Consider the following 18,895-nt stretch of genomic DNA (forward strand, 5'->3'; position numbering starts at 1 on the left):
AGCCTCCTCTACAGCTTAAAGCCTTTGTGGTGGTAATTATTTGAAGAGAAAAATTAGACAAGGTATCATTTATCATAGAACAAAACCATGCATATTGGCAGGGCACGTTACTGAACACTAGTCTTAATACAGTCAATTTTTTATTTTTTATTTTATATGAAATGTGTGTGGAAGCCCTAAGAGGCAAGTGAGAAATGAAAAAAATGCTGGTGATGCAGTGATTGATATATGGTTACACCCCTACCTGTAAGCCCTCGACTAAGGGACTTCTTCATGCGTTGTTTCTCCAGTTTGCTTCCAGCCAGGCTGACCAGCTGGGCCCAAACTGCAAGCATGGGCTCAGTGAAGGGCAGGTTCTGCACACTGAAGGACACTGCAGGCAGCTGAGGAAAATTACAACGGAAAGAAAATCAGTAAACCAGAAATTAAATTAGCATGTTTAAAATAAAACCATGACCATCAAAACAAACCATACCGGTTTGAGATGGCTGAGCAAGCACACCCTGCAGGTCCTCATCTCATGAAATTGAACAGTGATTCGTCCTTTAGGGGTGATGCGAGTGACCGTTCCCTCTCCATATTCCTCATGAATGACTTGGCCTCCTAGCCTGAGGCGCCCGTCAATTCCTCCAATGACTGCCATCACTGCCATCAGACTGCCCACTCTGGGACCATCAGAATCAGGAAAATACTCCTCCAGGAAACACTGAAACACAGAGAAGACATTGTTAGATTTTATCAATAAAGCCAGAATGAAAGTACGAGTGTGAGTTAACATTTTAGCATACAATAACTGGATCCATAGTACTGCAAAAGTTCTTACTGCTTCAGACTGGCAGCCTGCCATAACGTCTCCAATGGAGCTCAGCTGAGCGTTGATGTAATCATTTATCATGCTGTTCCACTGGCCGAGAGAGTGCAGCGTGCGCAGGACGGACACAATCTCCTCAGCCAGCGTGCTGCTGTGCGTGGCTGTAAGAGATGCCTGAGGGCGGGACTTCCTCCTTCGCAGGGAACCCTCTGTGCAGAAGAAGTAGCCATTACAATTAATTAGTAACAATATATGAAAAAAAACCATTTAATTTTCAGTGAGAGCGGAGGTATGATTCATGACTATACCTCTGAGAAGTGGGAGGTCTGATGAGCAGGTGCTGAGGAGGCTTCCCAAGAAGTTAAACAACTTCTCCACCAGGAACTTCATGTCCTGAGTGCGCTCGATCTTGTCCCACGAGGGCAAGACTGCCTGCAGGAGACGTAGTGCTAGGATCTGAAACACACCAGATGCGCAAGACAAGTGTTACTTCCACATTTCCATCCTGAAATGCTTGCCAAATAACTTCTAAAAAAGCCTCTCATAATAATACATCCACTAATTATCCCACCTGTCTCTGTAGAGTGATGGCATGGAAGGACTGGTGTCCCTCAACAATTCGGATGAGCAGGCCGATCCATGCAGAGGTGCTGAGCGTGCTGCACATTTGGGGCATGAGAGCGATGCTGCGTATGAAGCCCAGTGTTGACCAGCTCCTGTGCTGCTCCCGAGAGACCAGCCTGTGGGAGTGACAACCTGACAACAAAGATGGCTCCATTTAGAATAGCCCATGTGAAAAGATTTCAATCATCTTTATGAACAAATGGGGGTTCAGCTACCTGACTTGTCATTAGCTCCACTCTCCACAAGCATCCTTAGCAGCCCACAGAGGGTCCGCGTAGCATCTGTTTGCAGCACCTCTGCGTAGATCCCAGCTGTTAGAGACAGCGTCTTCAGCAGGTTGACTGTGCTGGTTAGCATCATAGCTGTCGGGTGGCTGCTCTTCTCCATCAGCTCACCTTCTGTAATGAAGACAGGACATTACTGGAACTTCAAAATTTGCTGCTTGTAGCTGTGGTAATTTGCACTGTGGCAGTGTTGTGTACTGACCCGTGTCATCCTCTGTGTCTGAGTCCTCAGTTGGGGGCTGGGCAGCTGGTGGTGGCTCTGCCAGCTTGAGGTCATATTTGCCCTCCTTGCCCATCCTGTAGGAGTTGGTGCTGCTAGTATCCCACTGGACTCTGATCCAGCCATCCTCGCCTAGCTCCCCAATGACCCGACCGAGACCTGGTGCAGGACCGTCCTGGACAGAGCATGAACAGGGTTAAATACAAAGCACTAGGCTTCTCTAGTTGCTAATTAAAAGCAGCAATCCATCTACTACCAAAGTGACTGTAAAATACAGTCAGGAAAAGGACATATTTTCATCAAATAAATACTATAAGTATAGTATATAAGTACTACTACAAGTATCATTTGTAAAATACTAAGCATGTTTTCAATACTTCAGATGATCGATACTAAAATAATAAACTGCTGTGATTGTGTGTGAAACATTCAGAGTCTCAGTTCACCCGTCCAGGAGGTTCAGACTTGGACATACTTTCTGTGTTTCATGGACAACTGCGGATTTGTTCTGATGATGCAGCTACTATGTTGCTTAACTTGTGTGGGACACATGCATTCATGTTCACCAAGGTTGTCAGTTCTGTGTCTGCCTGGCAGACTGAGCGGCACCATGCAGTGGCTACTATTGTGAGTCTGTGTTAGTAGGCCAGTCAAAGAAATTTCCTAGCCCTTATCAATCTAGTGGCATGTATCATGTGGGTCTTTCTACTGCACTTGAAAGTTGCATTTTAAGCTTGTTTTCCTGCAAAGTTTGTGGCTCTCATGACCGACGGCTGGATGCTGCTCACAACAGAGAGTGACAGAGCAACACAGAATATGCACAGCTGCAGCTAAAATGCTACATACATACTTTTTTATATATGTATTTGTTTAACTGATTATATTAATTGGCAAAACTTCTTATTGTCGGTTAACGATTAATTATCATAAAATATACCCAATTATAATACTGGGTATTTCTTAATTTGCATTCATTATTTTTTTTATGAAAGAAATTGATTCAGGTACCTGATCTCCCCATTTCCAGTCGACTCCCCTCATAACTCTGGTGCCTATCTTCATCATGGCGGCCAGCTCTGGGCCTGAGGCAGGTAGCGGGGTGGGGGCAGCCTCCTTTCTGGACTCCTCCAGAACTGTGGCTGAACCTCCATGTGCACATAAACTCAGGTCCTCTTCACTGCTGTCTGTGCTGGGTCCTGGAAATACAACAATGGAACAGACATCAAACACCTGCATCCATAAATGTGTACAGATACCCGTGTGCCGCTATTTTAATTGGACAGTACTCACCAATGAGCCTGAGTATGCTCTGTGTGAGAGCCAATATGCCAGAATTTAGAAGGAGACTGAGGCTGTTGGACCCATGTTTCAGGGACAGCATGTGGATCATGGCCAGAAGAAAGCGGGCTTGCGGAATGGTGCCAAGACTTGGTCCCGCTGGGTTCTCATTGGTGATGGTCTGCAAGGGAACAGGCTGCACACCTGGTTCCAAGAACGGTTGAGTGAGGTTATGTGTATTACTAGTGATTCTATTATACAAGTACCAGTTAAGTTATGATACTCACCAAGCTCTTTGAAGCGGGCGCTGGCCTCGAGGAGGATGTTGCGAACATTCATGATAGCCCAGGAATACAACTTGCCGAAGGTCACCTCCAAAAGCATGCGGTTGAAGGGAGGGATCAGATCCACATCCTTCAGGCAGTCAGACAAGGGCTCTCTGAAGAGGAAGATTGAAACATTACAAGGCTTTTTTATGTCATTTGACCCAGTGACATCTCCTCTTTCTACCCTCTTTGCCTCATGCGCTACATCTTCTTTTTAGTGCCAGCTAGTAAACAAGCTTAGAGGTGCATTACTGCCACCAAATGGTCTTGAGACATCTAATACCTCCTTATGTTCCACTAAACAACACCCATTAGAAAAATTAGTATTCAGGTCCGGTCCACTGTTTGAAACATTTTCTAAGTGGTTTGATTTTAAGCCAAAGGTCCAACTAAAACAATTTTCACTGACTTACCCAATGTTGTTCCATTCTGGTATGACCCTTTGCCAGCCACAGAGCATTGCATACTGCACAGACGGCAGCAGGAAGCTTTTAGAGGCCAACTTCAGCATGGTGTCAATGCCCTCCAGTCTCACCTCAGCCCTCTCCAGCTGTAATGACAGATGTATATAATTTATTCTTAACGTGTAAAAACATGATGGATATTAACTCTATCTTGCTGTGCCTTTATTTGCTTTCCACTTTTTCACAATCACTACTTATGAAGCCAGTTATGATCTGGTAACAATCACCTGTTTTAGGAGACACTTCCTCATCTGCTCTACATCCAGAGGCTCCTCTTTCAGTGCAAACTCCACTATGGTGGCCATAAGGCTCGACTGAGAAAAGACACCCTGAACACTGTGTTTCAGCCACCGGTACTTCTGCACATTGGCCACGGTGTTAAGAAGCGGATGCCACTTGTCCTGCTGAAAAATTATAAAGCAATACAGGAACGTCAAACTGTAGAATCCCAGCCATTGTGTTGTCTGAAATACACAAATGGCAAAAAAAAAAAAACTTCACCCGTAAGACAAATTGTTATACTGTAAAATAAATAGGGTTGCTTGATTACAGTGAAAATCATATTACAATAATTTTGGTCAATATTAAGATCACAATTATTGAAAAAAACAATCAAATTATTCACACATTGAAACACCATAGATTAACTGAAAAATATAAAACAATTAATTAAAGGTGAATTTTCTTGAATATTAAATATAATTCAACTTAAAAAAATATGAATGAATAAAATAAGGCTTTCTATATAAATTAATTAAAATCAATAGTTCAAAAGTACAAATTAATTACTGCAGAAACAATTTGATCAAATAAGTTGCAATGCACTACCACAACCTACTGAGCATGCCTAAACTTATATACATTAATTTAGTAAACTATATTCAACATATTCCAGTCAGCAAAAACAGTGTTTGAAACTAGGCGATTAATCAAGTTTTATTGTCTGTTACGATCTTCACCAAAGGTTATTAGTTTACAACCAAGAAACAAAAATGGATTAAAGAAGCCTCTAGGCCCTAGAGGAGTCTTTAATCCATTTTTGACTCCTAGAGTCTAGGGAACTTGTCTCAATAATGGGTAAGTTTAAATACTTAATATACTGTTATGCGGTTTAATTTATAAACATCATTCAATCATTTTAAATTGATCCTATTTTTTCATGTTAAATCTTAAACCTGTAAAGTAACTAGCAACTGAAGCGGTCAGCTAAATGTAGTGGAGTAAAAACTACAATATTTGCCTCTAAATGTAGTGAAGTAGAAGTATAAAGTTACATTTGTGGAAAAACACAAGTACAATTTTGAGGTACTTGTACTTAACTTGAGGTACTTGTACTTAACTTAAGTACAGTAATTGAGTAAATGTACTTATTTACTTTCCACCACTGCTAGCCACCTGTTATCTTTCAGCCTGCACCTCTGCCACTATCTAATGTTCTCATTGCCTTATATAGCGACGTGATGCCAGCTTCAACAAAAGGAGAACATTCACAAGTTTGTAGTCATTAGGCCCCATTTCAGTACCTTGGATGTCTTGCTGGTAGGTGATTTCCTGTCAGCAGGTGCGGGGCTGATGTTGACATTAAGTTCCTCTTCGTTGGTCCCTTCATTCTCCAGCTTTGGCTCTTCTATGTCAGCAGACTCTGACTTTTTAGGCACTAATAAAGAGAATACATTTACATTTAGAAATATGTGAAGAATTTAAAATCTTGCCACTGTGTAAGTAGGTTTCTATTAACCTACCTCTTTTTTTCCTGCGGTCCCTGATGAGTTTCTGGGTGATCCTCCTCCAGCGGGGCTGAGAGCTCAGCAGCTTCAGTTTGGACACTATAGACAGGTCGTTGCTCACAGCTGGACGCAGCTCATTAAACAGGAAGCGCAGACGCTCAATGACAGGGGCACACACCTCCTTGTAAGAGCGACCTTGCTCCTGATGGGTCTAAAATAAGTGGGACGAAGGAAATATGTCACTAAAAGCCATATATATGCAGTTATTTATTTAGCATCATCTATTTTTGTATTCATTATATTATTTGTATATATTGGCATTTATTTATTTAGTAATCTATTTTTTGTATTTATTATATATTGCATTTATTTATTTAGTATCATCTATATTTTCTAACATTTTATTAATTTATTATTTTTATCTAGTTATTTTATCATGTCTAATTTCAGGGAAATGTATATGATGTTAAAAATGAAAAAATAAATAAATACTTATTTTAAAAGAATGCTAGTCTGTCTGTTATAATTCATAAGCTAAATGCAGTAATCATACCTTGATTAAAGAACACTTTGCCTGGTAGACCATGCGGCACACGTCAATCACAGATTTAGGGAGGGACCTCTGTTTCCCTTGGTCCACACCCAAGGCACATTGACTGACAAGTGAAAGAGCAATGTGACCTGTAACAGAAAGAGATTTAATTTACACTAAACCGATGTGCAAGTGCAAATCATTTCACATGAGAAGATATAAAAGTGTTTCAATGCATCTTCGCATAAACTCATAACAATGACAAGACCATTTCAAACGGCAAAGTGAGCCAAAATTAGCTCTTAATTCCTTCTCAAACAGCCTGTCGGAGACCAGTTGCTAGGTTACCGAGGTCTTGATGTTTAAGCAGGCAGCAGAGCAGCAGGCGGCCAACTTCCTCCACAGGGTGCTCCGGGGGGAAGGTGATGGGGGTAATAAGATGGTACTGCTTACAGCAACGCTCTATTTGGCATAGGAAGTCCTGTAATGGAAACAAAACAAGAAGATAAAAGCTTAACTTCATCCTTCAGCTGAACAGCTTCTGTGTAGCTGTTCAATCTGGTCTGGAGTCATTGGTGTTGCCTGCACCTTCACAGTGTGGTCCTGAGTGTTGTTGTCAGCAATAGCCTGCAGGAAAGGCTGTGCGTGGTCGCTGAGGGTTATTCTTCGGGAGTAGAGTTTGCCCTTGTCTGGAGTGGTTGTACCGAGGGAGCTGCAGTGGTCTTCATCCTTCTCTTCATTGTAGTTATAGTGGATCTGACTGGTCTGCAGGCCCCCGGAGAATATGGACGACTGGAGCCATTCTGTGCATAGAGAGAAATAAAATAAATTAAAACCAATTAACTTATTAATCACAATGCCAATTATCGTAATGGTGATGATGCTCTAATGGGGTGTTGAAATGTAATTCCAAATAAAGACAAAAAACAAAATTAAAATGGAGGTTGTGAAAGATATATCTTGATTTTAAAACTGTGTTGCTTTAACATCATTGAACCCACTGGCACATTCGATCTCCATGGAGGACAGTGGGGTGCTCTTGGCCAGAAAGGAGGCGTGGAGACCCAGCAGCAGGCCCAGGTTCCTCTCTGTGTCAATGAGCGGGGAGGAGAGACTGCTGAGGTCTGGAGTGGTGACGGTCTCCTGGTTAGGCTGTGGATGACAAAACATCCAAGTTTCAAGACTTGAAACAATGATTAATAATAAAATTAATTTAGAAAATGTGGATTGGGGTAGCAGGTACCTCCATATACTGGCCGACACAGAAGGCCTGCATCGACTCCCTGGTGTCCTCAAACTGCAGAGCAGCTTCCAAAGCAACCACTGGGTCCTCTCCTGCAAACTGGGCTGTAAAAGGAGATACTTTGTCAGGACAAAGCTTTAACAAAAAAAAATCATTTTTACAAATATATGTCACATCTAATTTAAAAAATGTCAAAAATGTCAAACTTTACCCAGAATACTGTTTCCTGTTAGCGACTGGGACTGAGCCTGGAAGTCCTTGATGTCGTAGACCTTTCCCTCAATGACTGTCCAGAAACCACCGTCTTTGTTGTGGTTCTCCAGGTCAGCTTTGCGAATGAGGGAAACCTCTTCGTTGTTTTTGGAACTTTGTCCTGTGAAGAAGGACCCTGCCACAGCAGAAGAAGAGCTAGTTACATTCTAAACCAGGGCGGCTGAAAACCTGTATTTTGGACTACAGGGACAAATACATAAGTCAGTATCAGTTCATAATTTAAAAAACAATCAAACGGCAGTGTACCAAGATTTCTGAAACTTTTAATTTTAATTACCTTTTGCTTGGAGTTATACTATAGCCTATCCTGAGTGTATACAATGTTGTCACAATTAATAATTCTCCCAATGAGACAACAAAACTGTGTTTTTGTGTGCTGGACAACTTTAAATAAGATTTGTAAGTGTATTTCTGTGTTGGTGAGATTGGGAAGATAGGTAAGTTTGGGTAGCCTACATTGTGCGTCTTGTAGATAATTTCTGAATTATTGGTTGGTATCACCTGTGTATTTATTTCTAAAAACGGTTTATAGATTAGTCAGTTAGGTCTTTGTTTTATGATTTTGTTTTGTGGTATATTAGAAGGTAGGCCTTGTTCTGTTCTCCTAATTCCCATTCCTCCCACCCTTTTGTGAACCTTTGTTGCACATTTTCGTTTAAGCACTGTTAAAAATAAACTTAATTTACAACTCACTTTGACTTCTGCATATGTTGTGGTTGTTGTGTTTCTCTCCTTCTTATGATTTTAAGGGCACGTAACACAGACACACACGTCACAGTATATCTACCCTTTCATCCACTTTAACAGTCCATTAAAAAGTCCAGCTAAACTTTTTCCAAATTAAGTCCTCTCTTCTGCATTATGTTTGCATATTTGCCGTTGTGGCTCTGCATTAAAAACATTATCCAAATTCTAGCATCTATCAGAAATAACAGAGGGCTTTGTGTCTTTGCTTTGTGTGTGCTTCTTTAATCCTGCCACATTGATGAGAGCAAGTGGCCCGTTCACATCAGTGACATTGTAAGAAACAAATGGTGTTATACCCATAATGCCTGGCCAAGCCAGGTCCTCATTATCATCCCTCTCGTGTCCCGGGGCTAGGTGGTTGAAACGGTCGAGGTGCTCTAGGAGTCCAGCCAGGAGAGGGATAGAACCAGTCTCCTGCATTAGATCTGCATCGATGGTGAGGAGGAGGATGATGGACACCACCAATTCAGGCAGCAGTACTCCTACAAAAAGAGGAAACCGCAAGACATCCATAACTGTCCCACAAGTTTCTTAGAGGGCATCATGAATTGCATGCAGACCTTATGAGTGAGGAATTACCAGTTAGATCTCCTTCAATAACACGAGAGACTTCAGCAAAGTGGCGACAACCAGTAGAGGCGATACTTGTTGCCACCGGGAGGATGTCTCCGATGTGAGTACACAGCAGGGCGATGTACTTTTTTAACAGGGAACCAACACCCAAAAGCTCAGGATCTGCGAAAACAACAAAATCAAATACTTGTAGAGCTAATTTTCAAACTTGACAGCTGGTTACTGTCATCTGGCTGATTAGAGGGAAAAAGACTTACTGTAACCATTGACTTTCTCCATCCTGTTGACACCCAGGTAGAGCTTGCTAACCAGCAGCCTCTGGAAGCGCAGCAGCAGGTCGAGAGACGCAGAGCGTTCTTTGCTGACATGCTCCGCCTCTAAATAGTTGGAGATACGTCGGGCAACATCCTTCAGCCTTGCGATGGTCTGGGAGGCGATGTTCCTGCAGAGATCAAACGTGTGAATCTGCTTGCAGACAGTAAGGGGTTTATCTGTATGGTAGATTAGATGAAGCATGATTCAGGCGTGAGCAGGTACCTCAACAGCTGCTGGACAAGCTGCACCAGAGGCAGGCTTTGCTTCCCCGCTGACTCGTAGATGCCTGTGTTGATGAGGTCTTTGTCCAGCATGGCGCGACAGCGGTGCATGGTGGAAGCATTGGCCTCTTGCTCATCAATCTCCTTCTCTTTCTGAGCCTCCTTCTTGGCTTCAATGTCCTATCATGAAAACAATTACAAAGTTATTCCTGTATTCAGACAGGGGGATATTTCTGTGGTTCATGAATGTGCATGCAGGAGATGTCTATTATTCTGGATTACTTGAAGGATTCCAAAAGTACAGAGAGTCTAAAAATTGTTAAGAAGACATCAAATTCAATCAGTCATGAAGTTTAGCATAAGCAAGGTCCAATTGATATACAGTCATGTAAAAAAATATTCCATTGTTTTGTTGAGAATAATTTTGGTTATGATCAAGAAAACCATGAAAAATGGCTTGATATCAGCTCTTTAATTAAACTCTTATGAACTATTATTGTTGTTATCATTATATTTGTCCAAACAAATGTACCAGTTGTACCAGGCATTACAATGAACAACATGTACCAGTTGTACAAGGCATTACAATGAACAAGAAATTCCAAAAAAACAATGGTCTAATAATTTTTTCCATGACTGTATAAAGTGTGACTTTTTAAATCTATCCACTGGAGTATTGGCAATACTGTTGATTGTGTGATCTTTTGATTCTCGCGTGGCTTCGTGATCTCACAAAGTCCAGCTTACTGTGGGCAACATGATGTCATCCACTCAGTGAAATTGTAAACACTGAGCAGGAGGCAATCTGTGAAACCTGTGACACTTCAAGTATAACATTATTGTTCTTCATACTTGGAAACACTGATGCCATGAATCTTATGTGAGTGGTGACTCATGCATTAAAGGCACTGACCTGTATCTCTGCAGTGATGGCTGCATTCAGAGCTGATTCCAACCCTCCATCAGCCATTAAGCTGCTGACCAACAGGTCGATCATGAATCGACGCCCAGGACTCACACTCATCTCATTTCCAGATGCTGGGGAGAAAAAAATAAAAATTAAAACCTAAAAATAAACAGTTAATGGACTGCTACGTGCCCATTTTTGTGTTTAATCAGTGTTAGCAGATGTTCTGATTTGCACTCACCAGCATTAGGGAGAAGTGAGGACAATGCCCTCGCCCTCTCCTCAGCAGTGGGCAGCAGTACTGACCAGCCACTTTGGAGAACTGCTTGGGCAGCTGCTTGCACAGTATTGAGCACTCCGGCGTTGCTAGCCAGTACTACTACGGTTTGTTTTAGGTTGTTAAGCAGCACACTGCCCAGCCCCAGTCCCAGCTCCTCCGGATCCACCTGGTTACTGATGGCTGCATGGAGCTGAGGAGGGGGTTTAGAGATATGTTGGTTATGATCAGCATTCTAGTAAGTCTGCTGTTGCAATAGAAATTATTAAGATACACTGGCCCTCATTCATCAAAAAGCGTACAACAAAAAGTGAGCATGAAGTGGGCGTACGATCATTTCTACGCAAAGCTCGGCACTTTCAATTTGGACGTGAGAGGAGGGTACGATCAGATCTCACGTCTGGTGTCAGCTCGTGTACGCAAATTTGAGTTGGAAAGGAAAAAAAATCCTCTTTTTGGCCGTATTGCGTCCTTAGGTGACGTGAACTCTCGGGGCGAGGCAACTGAATGGAGAATATATTACGGCGTGATATTTAAATGAGGCTTGTTTTGAGCCGCCACATTTACGCTGTGATTGGAGAGATACAAACGTTTGATGAATCACACATGAATCCTGTCGTAAAACGAAATATATACGCTCATAGAAATATATACGCTGTTTTCTACCTTCGTTTGATAAATGAGGGCCACTGTGTGATAAAGTCGACATGAAAGACCATGTGGAGACACTTTATTGTTCCTCACCTGGAGCCTGAGCAGGTTGAGAGTAGCAACGACCATGCACTCCTTCTCCTGTGGGGGAGGCCAGTCCGAGCTGCCGTCCATCCCCTCGCTGACCTGTCTCAGGAGCAGGTCCAGCTGCTCAAAGGTCATGGGACAAACGTCCACCACAAAGGGCACACGCTGCCCAACAGTCCACTCAGAGCACGAGGACCAGGAGAAGCTCTGAAAACACACAAAAACTAAGTGTATTATGTTTCAGCTCTATAATTTTAAGCATATAATGAAATCATCAATGACAGTTATGCATCACCTGTCCTGGGCCACAGGAGATTCCCACTATGTGTTTGGAGTTGAGCCCTGGGAGAGCCTTAGGCTGCTTCTTGTTAGAAAATAGTGTATCAAAGTGTTGTAGCTTATCATTGCTGCCCCAGCTGTGCACCTCTCCTTCTTCAGTAAGGGCGAGGCAGTGTGTGGATCCCACAGCAACATCCACAACTTTCTGTCCTAAAGGCAAACATAACAGACATAGACAGTGAGCTGCCGCTCGAACCGAGCATCAGTGAATTATTTAAAATGCATTTTTTAGATGCCTTACACAACCGTGGCACACCAATTACAATTTCTCAATTGTATTGTATCATTACAACCCTGATTCAAAAAAAAGTTGGGACGTTACCTCAAATGTTAATGCAACAATACACAATTATTTGCTTCACTTAATTTAATTGATTTTTTATAAATATAACATTTGATCCATTCTGTTTGTTTACATTTTACACAGCATCCCATCCATTTTGGAATACATAAAACAATATTGTATTACAATATTACATTATTTGAATGAAAAATGGAAAGCTTAATGGTAGAAATTATGGTTGTTTTTTTGAGTAAGTTAATCAAAGAATTTATTTACCATTTGAAAACATAATCATTAGCGTAAGCGAAAAAAATATCGATTTAATAATTTTAAGTAACAGCCCTCAATAAGGGCCCTGCTAACATTACAATGAACAGCAGTAAAAATAAAACTTCATGTTTTTATGTATAGGTGCATCTCAATAAATTATATATATAATTAAAATATCATAGAAAAGTTTATTAATGTCAATAATTCAACTCAAAAAGTGGAAATAACACATTATATAGATCAATTACACACAGTATGAAACATTTCACGTCTTAATTGAATTAATTTCTACTAATTATAATGATTATGGCTTAAAACATTTGAATATTACAAAAGACCAATTTTAAAAAGGATGTTTAATATGGAAATGTTGGCCTCTGAAAAGTATGTCCATCTATATGCACTCAATACTTGACTTGAACTACTGGAAATTGACTTTTCCATCATATTCTAATTTAATTAGATGCACCTGTAGAAGACACAGTTCACAGCACCTGGCCACTTTTCTGTCTTTATAATAGTCAACTCACCCTGTAGAGTGTCAAGTAACTTTGGGTAGCGAACATGCTCATCAGTGCCATGTCCGAGGCGTTGATTGTCTCCCTTTCCCCAGGTGTACACTTGGCCATCTTTGGTGAGGGCCACTGAGAACTGGCTGCCACAGCACACCTTCACAATGTCTAGGTCCTGCAGTTTTTCCACAAGTTTGGGTGTCTTGCAGCCATCACTGCCTCCTCGGCCCAGTTTGCCATAGTCTCCATCCCCCCAAGACCACACCTGACCTGTGGAAACACACAGATGGTGAATAAAAATACTTCACTTCAGGTGATGCTGATGGACTCTATGATCAGAAGTCAAACTACAAAGACTCTTATTACAAGAGATGAGATATGATATGATTTATTCATCCTGCAGTGGGGAAATTTAGTTGTCACAGCAGCTCAAGATATAGACACATAGATATAAAAAACAGAATAAGAATATAAAAAATAAGACATGCACATACATTTTATACACATTCTATACATACAGTCATGGAAAAAAATTATTATTATAGTATTTATATTAGACCACCCTTGTTTTCTCTAATGTCTTGTTCATTTTAATGCCTGGTACAACTAAAGGTACATTTGTTTGGACAAATATAATAACAAAAACAGCTCATGAAAGTTTAATTTAAGAGCTGATATCTAGCCATTTTCCATGGTTTACTTGATAATAACCAAACTCATCATCAAGAAAACCATGGAGAATGGCGAGATATCAGCTCTTAAATTAAATTCTCATGAGCTATTTTTGTTGTTATCTTTATATTTGTCCAAACAAATGGACAAACCTTTAGTTGTACCAGGCATTAAAATTAAGAATAAACTGAAGAAAAGACTTCCATGACTGTACATTTCTGCTATTTGGCATTCATCATTAATATATATTTGTTTGTGTGTTTTCCTGAAAGGACTTTTCATTTTACAAATATTTCACATTAGAGAAAATATATTTCAGCATGTTAAATAGGTTAAATAAGTTGTTGCATGTAGTGGTAGTATGAACATCAACATCAATGAATGAATATATTTAAATATATGCAGAGATATACACAGTATAGTGTAAGTGGTATATGTCATATATAATATAGGAAAAAATACAGAAGGCCTAATATAGACCTAATGTGGTCGGATGTAAACAGATATAGTGCAAATAAACCAGTAAAGTGACCTGTTGGACCAAACAGTGCTGTATTATGTGCTGCTGTAAAGCAGTCCGATTGCAGCCGAAATGAACATACCATTCTCTGTCACAGCAAGTGTTTGTGCATCACCACTTCCACATGCCACGTCCATCACCTTTAGACCCTTCAGAGCTGTCACAAGCATGGGTGTGGTCTGGTCCTCACTGGAGCCTAAAAAACAGCCATAAGACAACTCCGTTTCAGTGATAAAACAAGCAAAGATATTATTCACACTAAGGCTGAGTGCAGTGGCTGAATGCAGATGGAGCTTACCGTGCCCCAGTCGACCGTAGTTCCCTCTGCCCCATGTATAGAGTTCGCCATCAGCAGTTATTGCTGCGCTGTATGTGCTCCCACAAGCAATGTGTACCACATGCTTTCCTGCCTGTTTCCCATTAAAAGCTGCAATCATTGTAGCGTCTTCTAGATACCTGAAATAAAGTGAAAATAGATATGTAGCACTCACATCTGCCAGACACAACAAGCTTTTCAAGAATATTTTGAATAAAACTAGAATTAATCATTTAGGCTGCAAGCATTGTTTAAGCTTTTTATAAAGAACATTTTAGTGTTGGATGTTTTCAGTGGAAGCTGTGGAAACTTGTCTTTAATTTAGTAGCATGAAACATAAATAAACATGTCCTAGATTGGATATAATGTGATAATTCAAGCATCTGTTTGATCAATTATTTAGTTTAAAAAAAAAAAAATCTACAGCTTTATTGTTATGCTTGCAACTCCTTTCATCTGGAGGATTTCTACATTGCTTCATAATTTATATTGGATGACGTGGTGGAAATGAAGAAATGGGGTAACCCTTATGGAAATGAAACATCAGCGAGGGTTTTCTCTAGATTCTTACGTGGTGTCTCCATGTCCAAGACGGCCTCCATCCCCACAGCCCCATGAGAACACCTCTCCATTGGATGACAGGGCCAAGTAGTGCTGCCCGTCAGGATGAGCTGCGAGCTTCACAATCTTTCTGGAGCTCAGACCACGAATCAGCATAGGAGCCTGCAACAAAATAACTCAAGAGACTTAATCTGCAGCAGACACACGGATGAAAGGATCAGCTACCTTCTTTTTTATGAGACTGCATTCACACCGCATCAGACATTGCAGAGATTAGTGCAGGGTTGTAGAAGTGTCCCTTAAATGGCCCATTTGTGTGACGGAGTTGTACAAGTTAGCAATGCTAATAGTATGCCAAACACAAAAATGTGGGTTTAAAACAGGTTTTAGTGACCACACGTAGAACATACCATTACACTCCACTGTGTTTTGCCAATGCCATAATTTCTGCTAAGCCTTTCGCTAACTATGCTTGCTGGTTATGTGACTGGCCTCCACAGTGAAGTTGGATTACATTTCTCCCAAAATTAATTATGTTTCAACTTTCGCTGCAGCACCACTGTAATTCTCTGCAACGCAATCTCAGAAATGCCTTGATCATATTATTCTGCAAGAAAACCTTTTCTGCCAATCATTCAACACTATAACTCAGGAACAGAAGGGCAGGCATTTTTGTCAGATACTGCAGCAATATCCATATTTGCAGCATTGTCTATCATCATGGCTACGTAAGAGTTTGGACATACAGGGATGTAAACTGCAACTTGGGTGGTTGGCGGAGACACACAGCGGTGAGGCGGTAATTCCAGTTTTTCCGGCATCCCCTGTGGTTCCAACCTCTACAGCCTAAAGGCACTATCCTCATCCAAATGAATGAGAAGATTGGTGTTTTCAACGCAACACCTGATTTGGTGTGAATGCTAAACTAGTTAATTAGAGCAGCTATTCTCAACCTTGGGGTCGGGACCCCAGTTGGGGTCGCAAGATGATTTCTGGGGATCGCCAAATAATTTTGGAAGTCAGTGTGTGTTAATGTGTTTTAGTCTTTTTGGTCACTTAATGTCTTTTTTTGGTCATTTTGTGTCTTTTTTTTGTCATTTTCTGTCTTTTTTTGATCATGTTGTAGTCAATTTGTGTCTTTTTTTGTTCATTTTGTGTCTTTTTTTGTTCATTTTGTGTCTTTTTTTGATCATTTTGTGTCTTTTTTTGTTCACTTTGTGTCTTTTTAGGTCATTTTATGTCTTTTTTTTCATCATGTTGTGGTCAATTTGTGTCTTTTTTGGTCATTTTGTTTCCTTTTTTTGGTCATTTTGTTTCTTTTTTGGGTGATCTGAACTGTGCGTGTGAGATTGTGTTCAATGAGCGGGGGTCACGGACAACATGCATGTTAAATTGGGGGTCGCGACTCAAAAAGGTTGAGAACCACTGCATTAGAGGGTACATTCATACACAGAAAGTAAATGTGAAAGAGAACTGACCAGGGTTGTGCTCTTGTAGTTTTGGGTGTAAACAGCACCAGTGCTAGACAGGATGAGAAAGCCCTTTTCTGAACAAACAATTTGTGACACTCCAAGGCTTGACAGAGCTTTACAAGGAATGGGCCCATTAACATTGGCATAAGGCTTCCAGCCCAACAGGCCCCAGGCATCCACCTCCTGCAAGGTACCCTGGAACATAAAAAAGTTAGACAACCAGACAAAGTCACTTGATTGTTTGCCATTTTCGCATATATTTGTCTTTTATCAAAAACACACGACCATAAAAAAAAGACTGTATAAAAAGTATGTCAACCTTTCACATTTGATTAATTGTGGTTCAAGGATTTGCACTTGCATCAAGTCGGATGATTCATTCATGACCATGTTTAGCCAAGCTTTTTGTCCCAGAAAATTGTATAGTACAGTAATTCATGTGCACATCTAGGATATATTTGGCACAAAGAAGATGAAACAGGCACAGAAACCAAGCAATAACTGAGGGAAGGAATAGCATCATTGCCTTAAAAAAAAAAAGAAAAGAAAAGAGTTGTCACCTTATGTGATGTGGGGGAGTTGCAGTGTGGAGGGCTGCAGGGTGAAGCCAAGCGGTCCAGATGAGCCATGATCACCACAGCTGTTTGCCGAAGGTCAATAGCCAGGTCATCATCCTGCGGCAAGGTCAGGTAGCGCAGGAAGCTCTCATTTGGACTCATTTGGGCTGTGAGGATCTGAAAAACACAACAATCAACCACAAAGTACTCATTAGCTTGATTCTTTACCAGGAATAGAACTGGGGCACTTGAAGGCAACACACGAGGCAACAAACCTTCTTTTGATTACATTTTGTTTGAGGACTTTCTTTGTACTGTCATTACACTTTTTTCAAGTGATGGAAAAAAAAAATTGTTCCACTTCTCATAATCAATTAGTGTCTAATTGTACTGCTAGTCAGACACACAGGCTGCAGTTGAATATCTAAAATTAAAAAAGCTTGACTACTAAGAAAGGCAAGTTTATTTGTATAGCACCTTTCAAAAACAGGGTAATTCAAAGTGCATTACATAAAACATTAAAAGCATTAGAAAGAGACATATACATTCAAATATAAAGTTTTAAGACTGAAAACGAGCAGATGAAATATTTATGAAAAAATATAAAAGTCTTCAGTCTTGATTTAAAAGCATTTGAAAGAGACATAAAATGAAATTAAAATATAAAATTTTAAAAGCTAATAAAATATTTTTTTTAATTATCAAAGGAATAGAATTAACAGTGCAATATTACTGAAAGGCAGTGGCAAACAGAAAAGTCTTCAGTCTTGATTTAAAAGAGTTGAGAGTTGCAGCAGACCTGCAGTTTTCTGGGAATTTGTTCCAGATATGTGGTGCATAAAAACTGAATGCTGCCTCTCCATGTTTAGTACTGACTCTGGGAAGACAGAGCAGACCAGCCCCTGATGATCTGAGAGTTCTGGGTGGTTTGTAAGTAAGCAGAGGATCCTAAAAGAGCATTTTAGATATTTTGCCCCGTTTGTCCTCACCATGTAGTTTCATGTAGGCGATATAAACCCGATGAAAATTATGAACTCATTACAAAGGTCGGAACTGAAATTAAAAAAAAAGGTTTAAGTGAAGCAAAATGTTTTTTGGCTGCCCACTTATCTTTATCAATATGAATGCCATTTATTAAATCACGTAAAATATTAAATTCATGGAAGACAGGTTTCAAATGTGGATCGTTTGTTTACATGAAGAGTCAAGAGGCATGTTTCACGTGGGACCGCATTATCTCCTTTCTTTTGCTAAAGGACGGTTCAATGTAACCCATGCTAAAGGAGATAAGAAGGGAAGCATTGAAGTGCATTTTCTTGGCATTTAGAGAATTCAACCAGCTCGTATCATGGCTGTCACTTTAATACTCCTGGGTCATTTTACTCAGTTAGGAAACTTCTTAAGCAAAAGGACTTCCCCTTCCACAGGTTAAAGCCCCCTCCTCAGCCAGTGAATACCAGCAGGGTGGACATTGAGGTGGTGCCAGGTTATAAGTATCTAGGTGTATACCTGGATAATAAGTTGGACTGGTCCCTAAACACAGACGCTCTCTACAAAAAAGGGGCAGAGCCGCCTCTTTTACTTAAGGAAGCTCAGATCAGAGCTGGCTCTGTGATTGGAGCCAGGTTGGACACACTGGAGAATCATCCGCTACACAACACCTTTATGCACCAAAAGAACAGCAGTGGACAGCTCCTCTCTCCGTTGCAGGATGGAGAGATTCAAAAAAATCCTTCGCTCCACAGCCATCAGGCTGTCTAATTCTTCAAGAGCTAACAGACTAACTAATTTACTAATTACTAATTTTTTGACTTTTCGGCCACAGGTGCCTCT

At 40.6% G+C, this 18,895-nt stretch overlaps 1 protein-coding gene across 1 annotated transcript in view; it reads right to left on the minus strand.

Moving 5' to 3' along the window:
* Positions 1–18,895, minus strand: part of herc2 (HECT and RLD domain containing E3 ubiquitin protein ligase 2) — a 70,328-nt gene that overhangs the window by 38,353 nt on the left and 13,080 nt on the right. The window contains exons 10-43 of the mRNA XM_059340641.1: positions 17,066–17,239; positions 16,512–16,700; positions 15,044–15,195; positions 14,455–14,612; positions 14,239–14,352; positions 12,983–13,234; positions 11,856–12,049; positions 11,567–11,767; positions 10,787–11,015; positions 10,552–10,676; positions 9,640–9,818; positions 9,360–9,544; positions 9,109–9,264; positions 8,826–9,011; positions 7,721–7,897; positions 7,510–7,613; positions 7,268–7,418; positions 6,855–7,069; positions 6,615–6,747; positions 6,288–6,415; positions 5,750–5,945; positions 5,531–5,664; positions 4,235–4,411; positions 3,957–4,093; positions 3,505–3,656; positions 3,230–3,421; positions 2,948–3,135; positions 1,922–2,114; positions 1,651–1,833; positions 1,383–1,567; positions 1,120–1,267; positions 824–1,020; positions 476–706; positions 245–383 (exon numbers count right to left, since the gene is read on the minus strand). Coding sequence (XP_059196624.1) covers positions 245–383; positions 476–706; positions 824–1,020; positions 1,120–1,267; positions 1,383–1,567; positions 1,651–1,833; positions 1,922–2,114; positions 2,948–3,135; positions 3,230–3,421; positions 3,505–3,656; positions 3,957–4,093; positions 4,235–4,411; positions 5,531–5,664; positions 5,750–5,945; positions 6,288–6,415; positions 6,615–6,747; positions 6,855–7,069; positions 7,268–7,418; positions 7,510–7,613; positions 7,721–7,897; positions 8,826–9,011; positions 9,109–9,264; positions 9,360–9,544; positions 9,640–9,818; positions 10,552–10,676; positions 10,787–11,015; positions 11,567–11,767; positions 11,856–12,049; positions 12,983–13,234; positions 14,239–14,352; positions 14,455–14,612; positions 15,044–15,195; positions 16,512–16,700; positions 17,066–17,239 — 5,854 coding nt within the window. The remainder of the gene's footprint in view (positions 1–244; positions 384–475; positions 707–823; positions 1,021–1,119; positions 1,268–1,382; positions 1,568–1,650; positions 1,834–1,921; positions 2,115–2,947; positions 3,136–3,229; positions 3,422–3,504; positions 3,657–3,956; positions 4,094–4,234; positions 4,412–5,530; positions 5,665–5,749; positions 5,946–6,287; positions 6,416–6,614; positions 6,748–6,854; positions 7,070–7,267; positions 7,419–7,509; positions 7,614–7,720; positions 7,898–8,825; positions 9,012–9,108; positions 9,265–9,359; positions 9,545–9,639; positions 9,819–10,551; positions 10,677–10,786; positions 11,016–11,566; positions 11,768–11,855; positions 12,050–12,982; positions 13,235–14,238; positions 14,353–14,454; positions 14,613–15,043; positions 15,196–16,511; positions 16,701–17,065; positions 17,240–18,895) is intronic.

The sequence above is a fragment of the Centropristis striata genome, chromosome 9 (assembly GCF_030273125.1).
Source record: "Centropristis striata isolate RG_2023a ecotype Rhode Island chromosome 9, C.striata_1.0, whole genome shotgun sequence".
Taxonomy (NCBI): Eukaryota; Metazoa; Chordata; class Actinopteri; order Perciformes; family Serranidae; genus Centropristis; species Centropristis striata.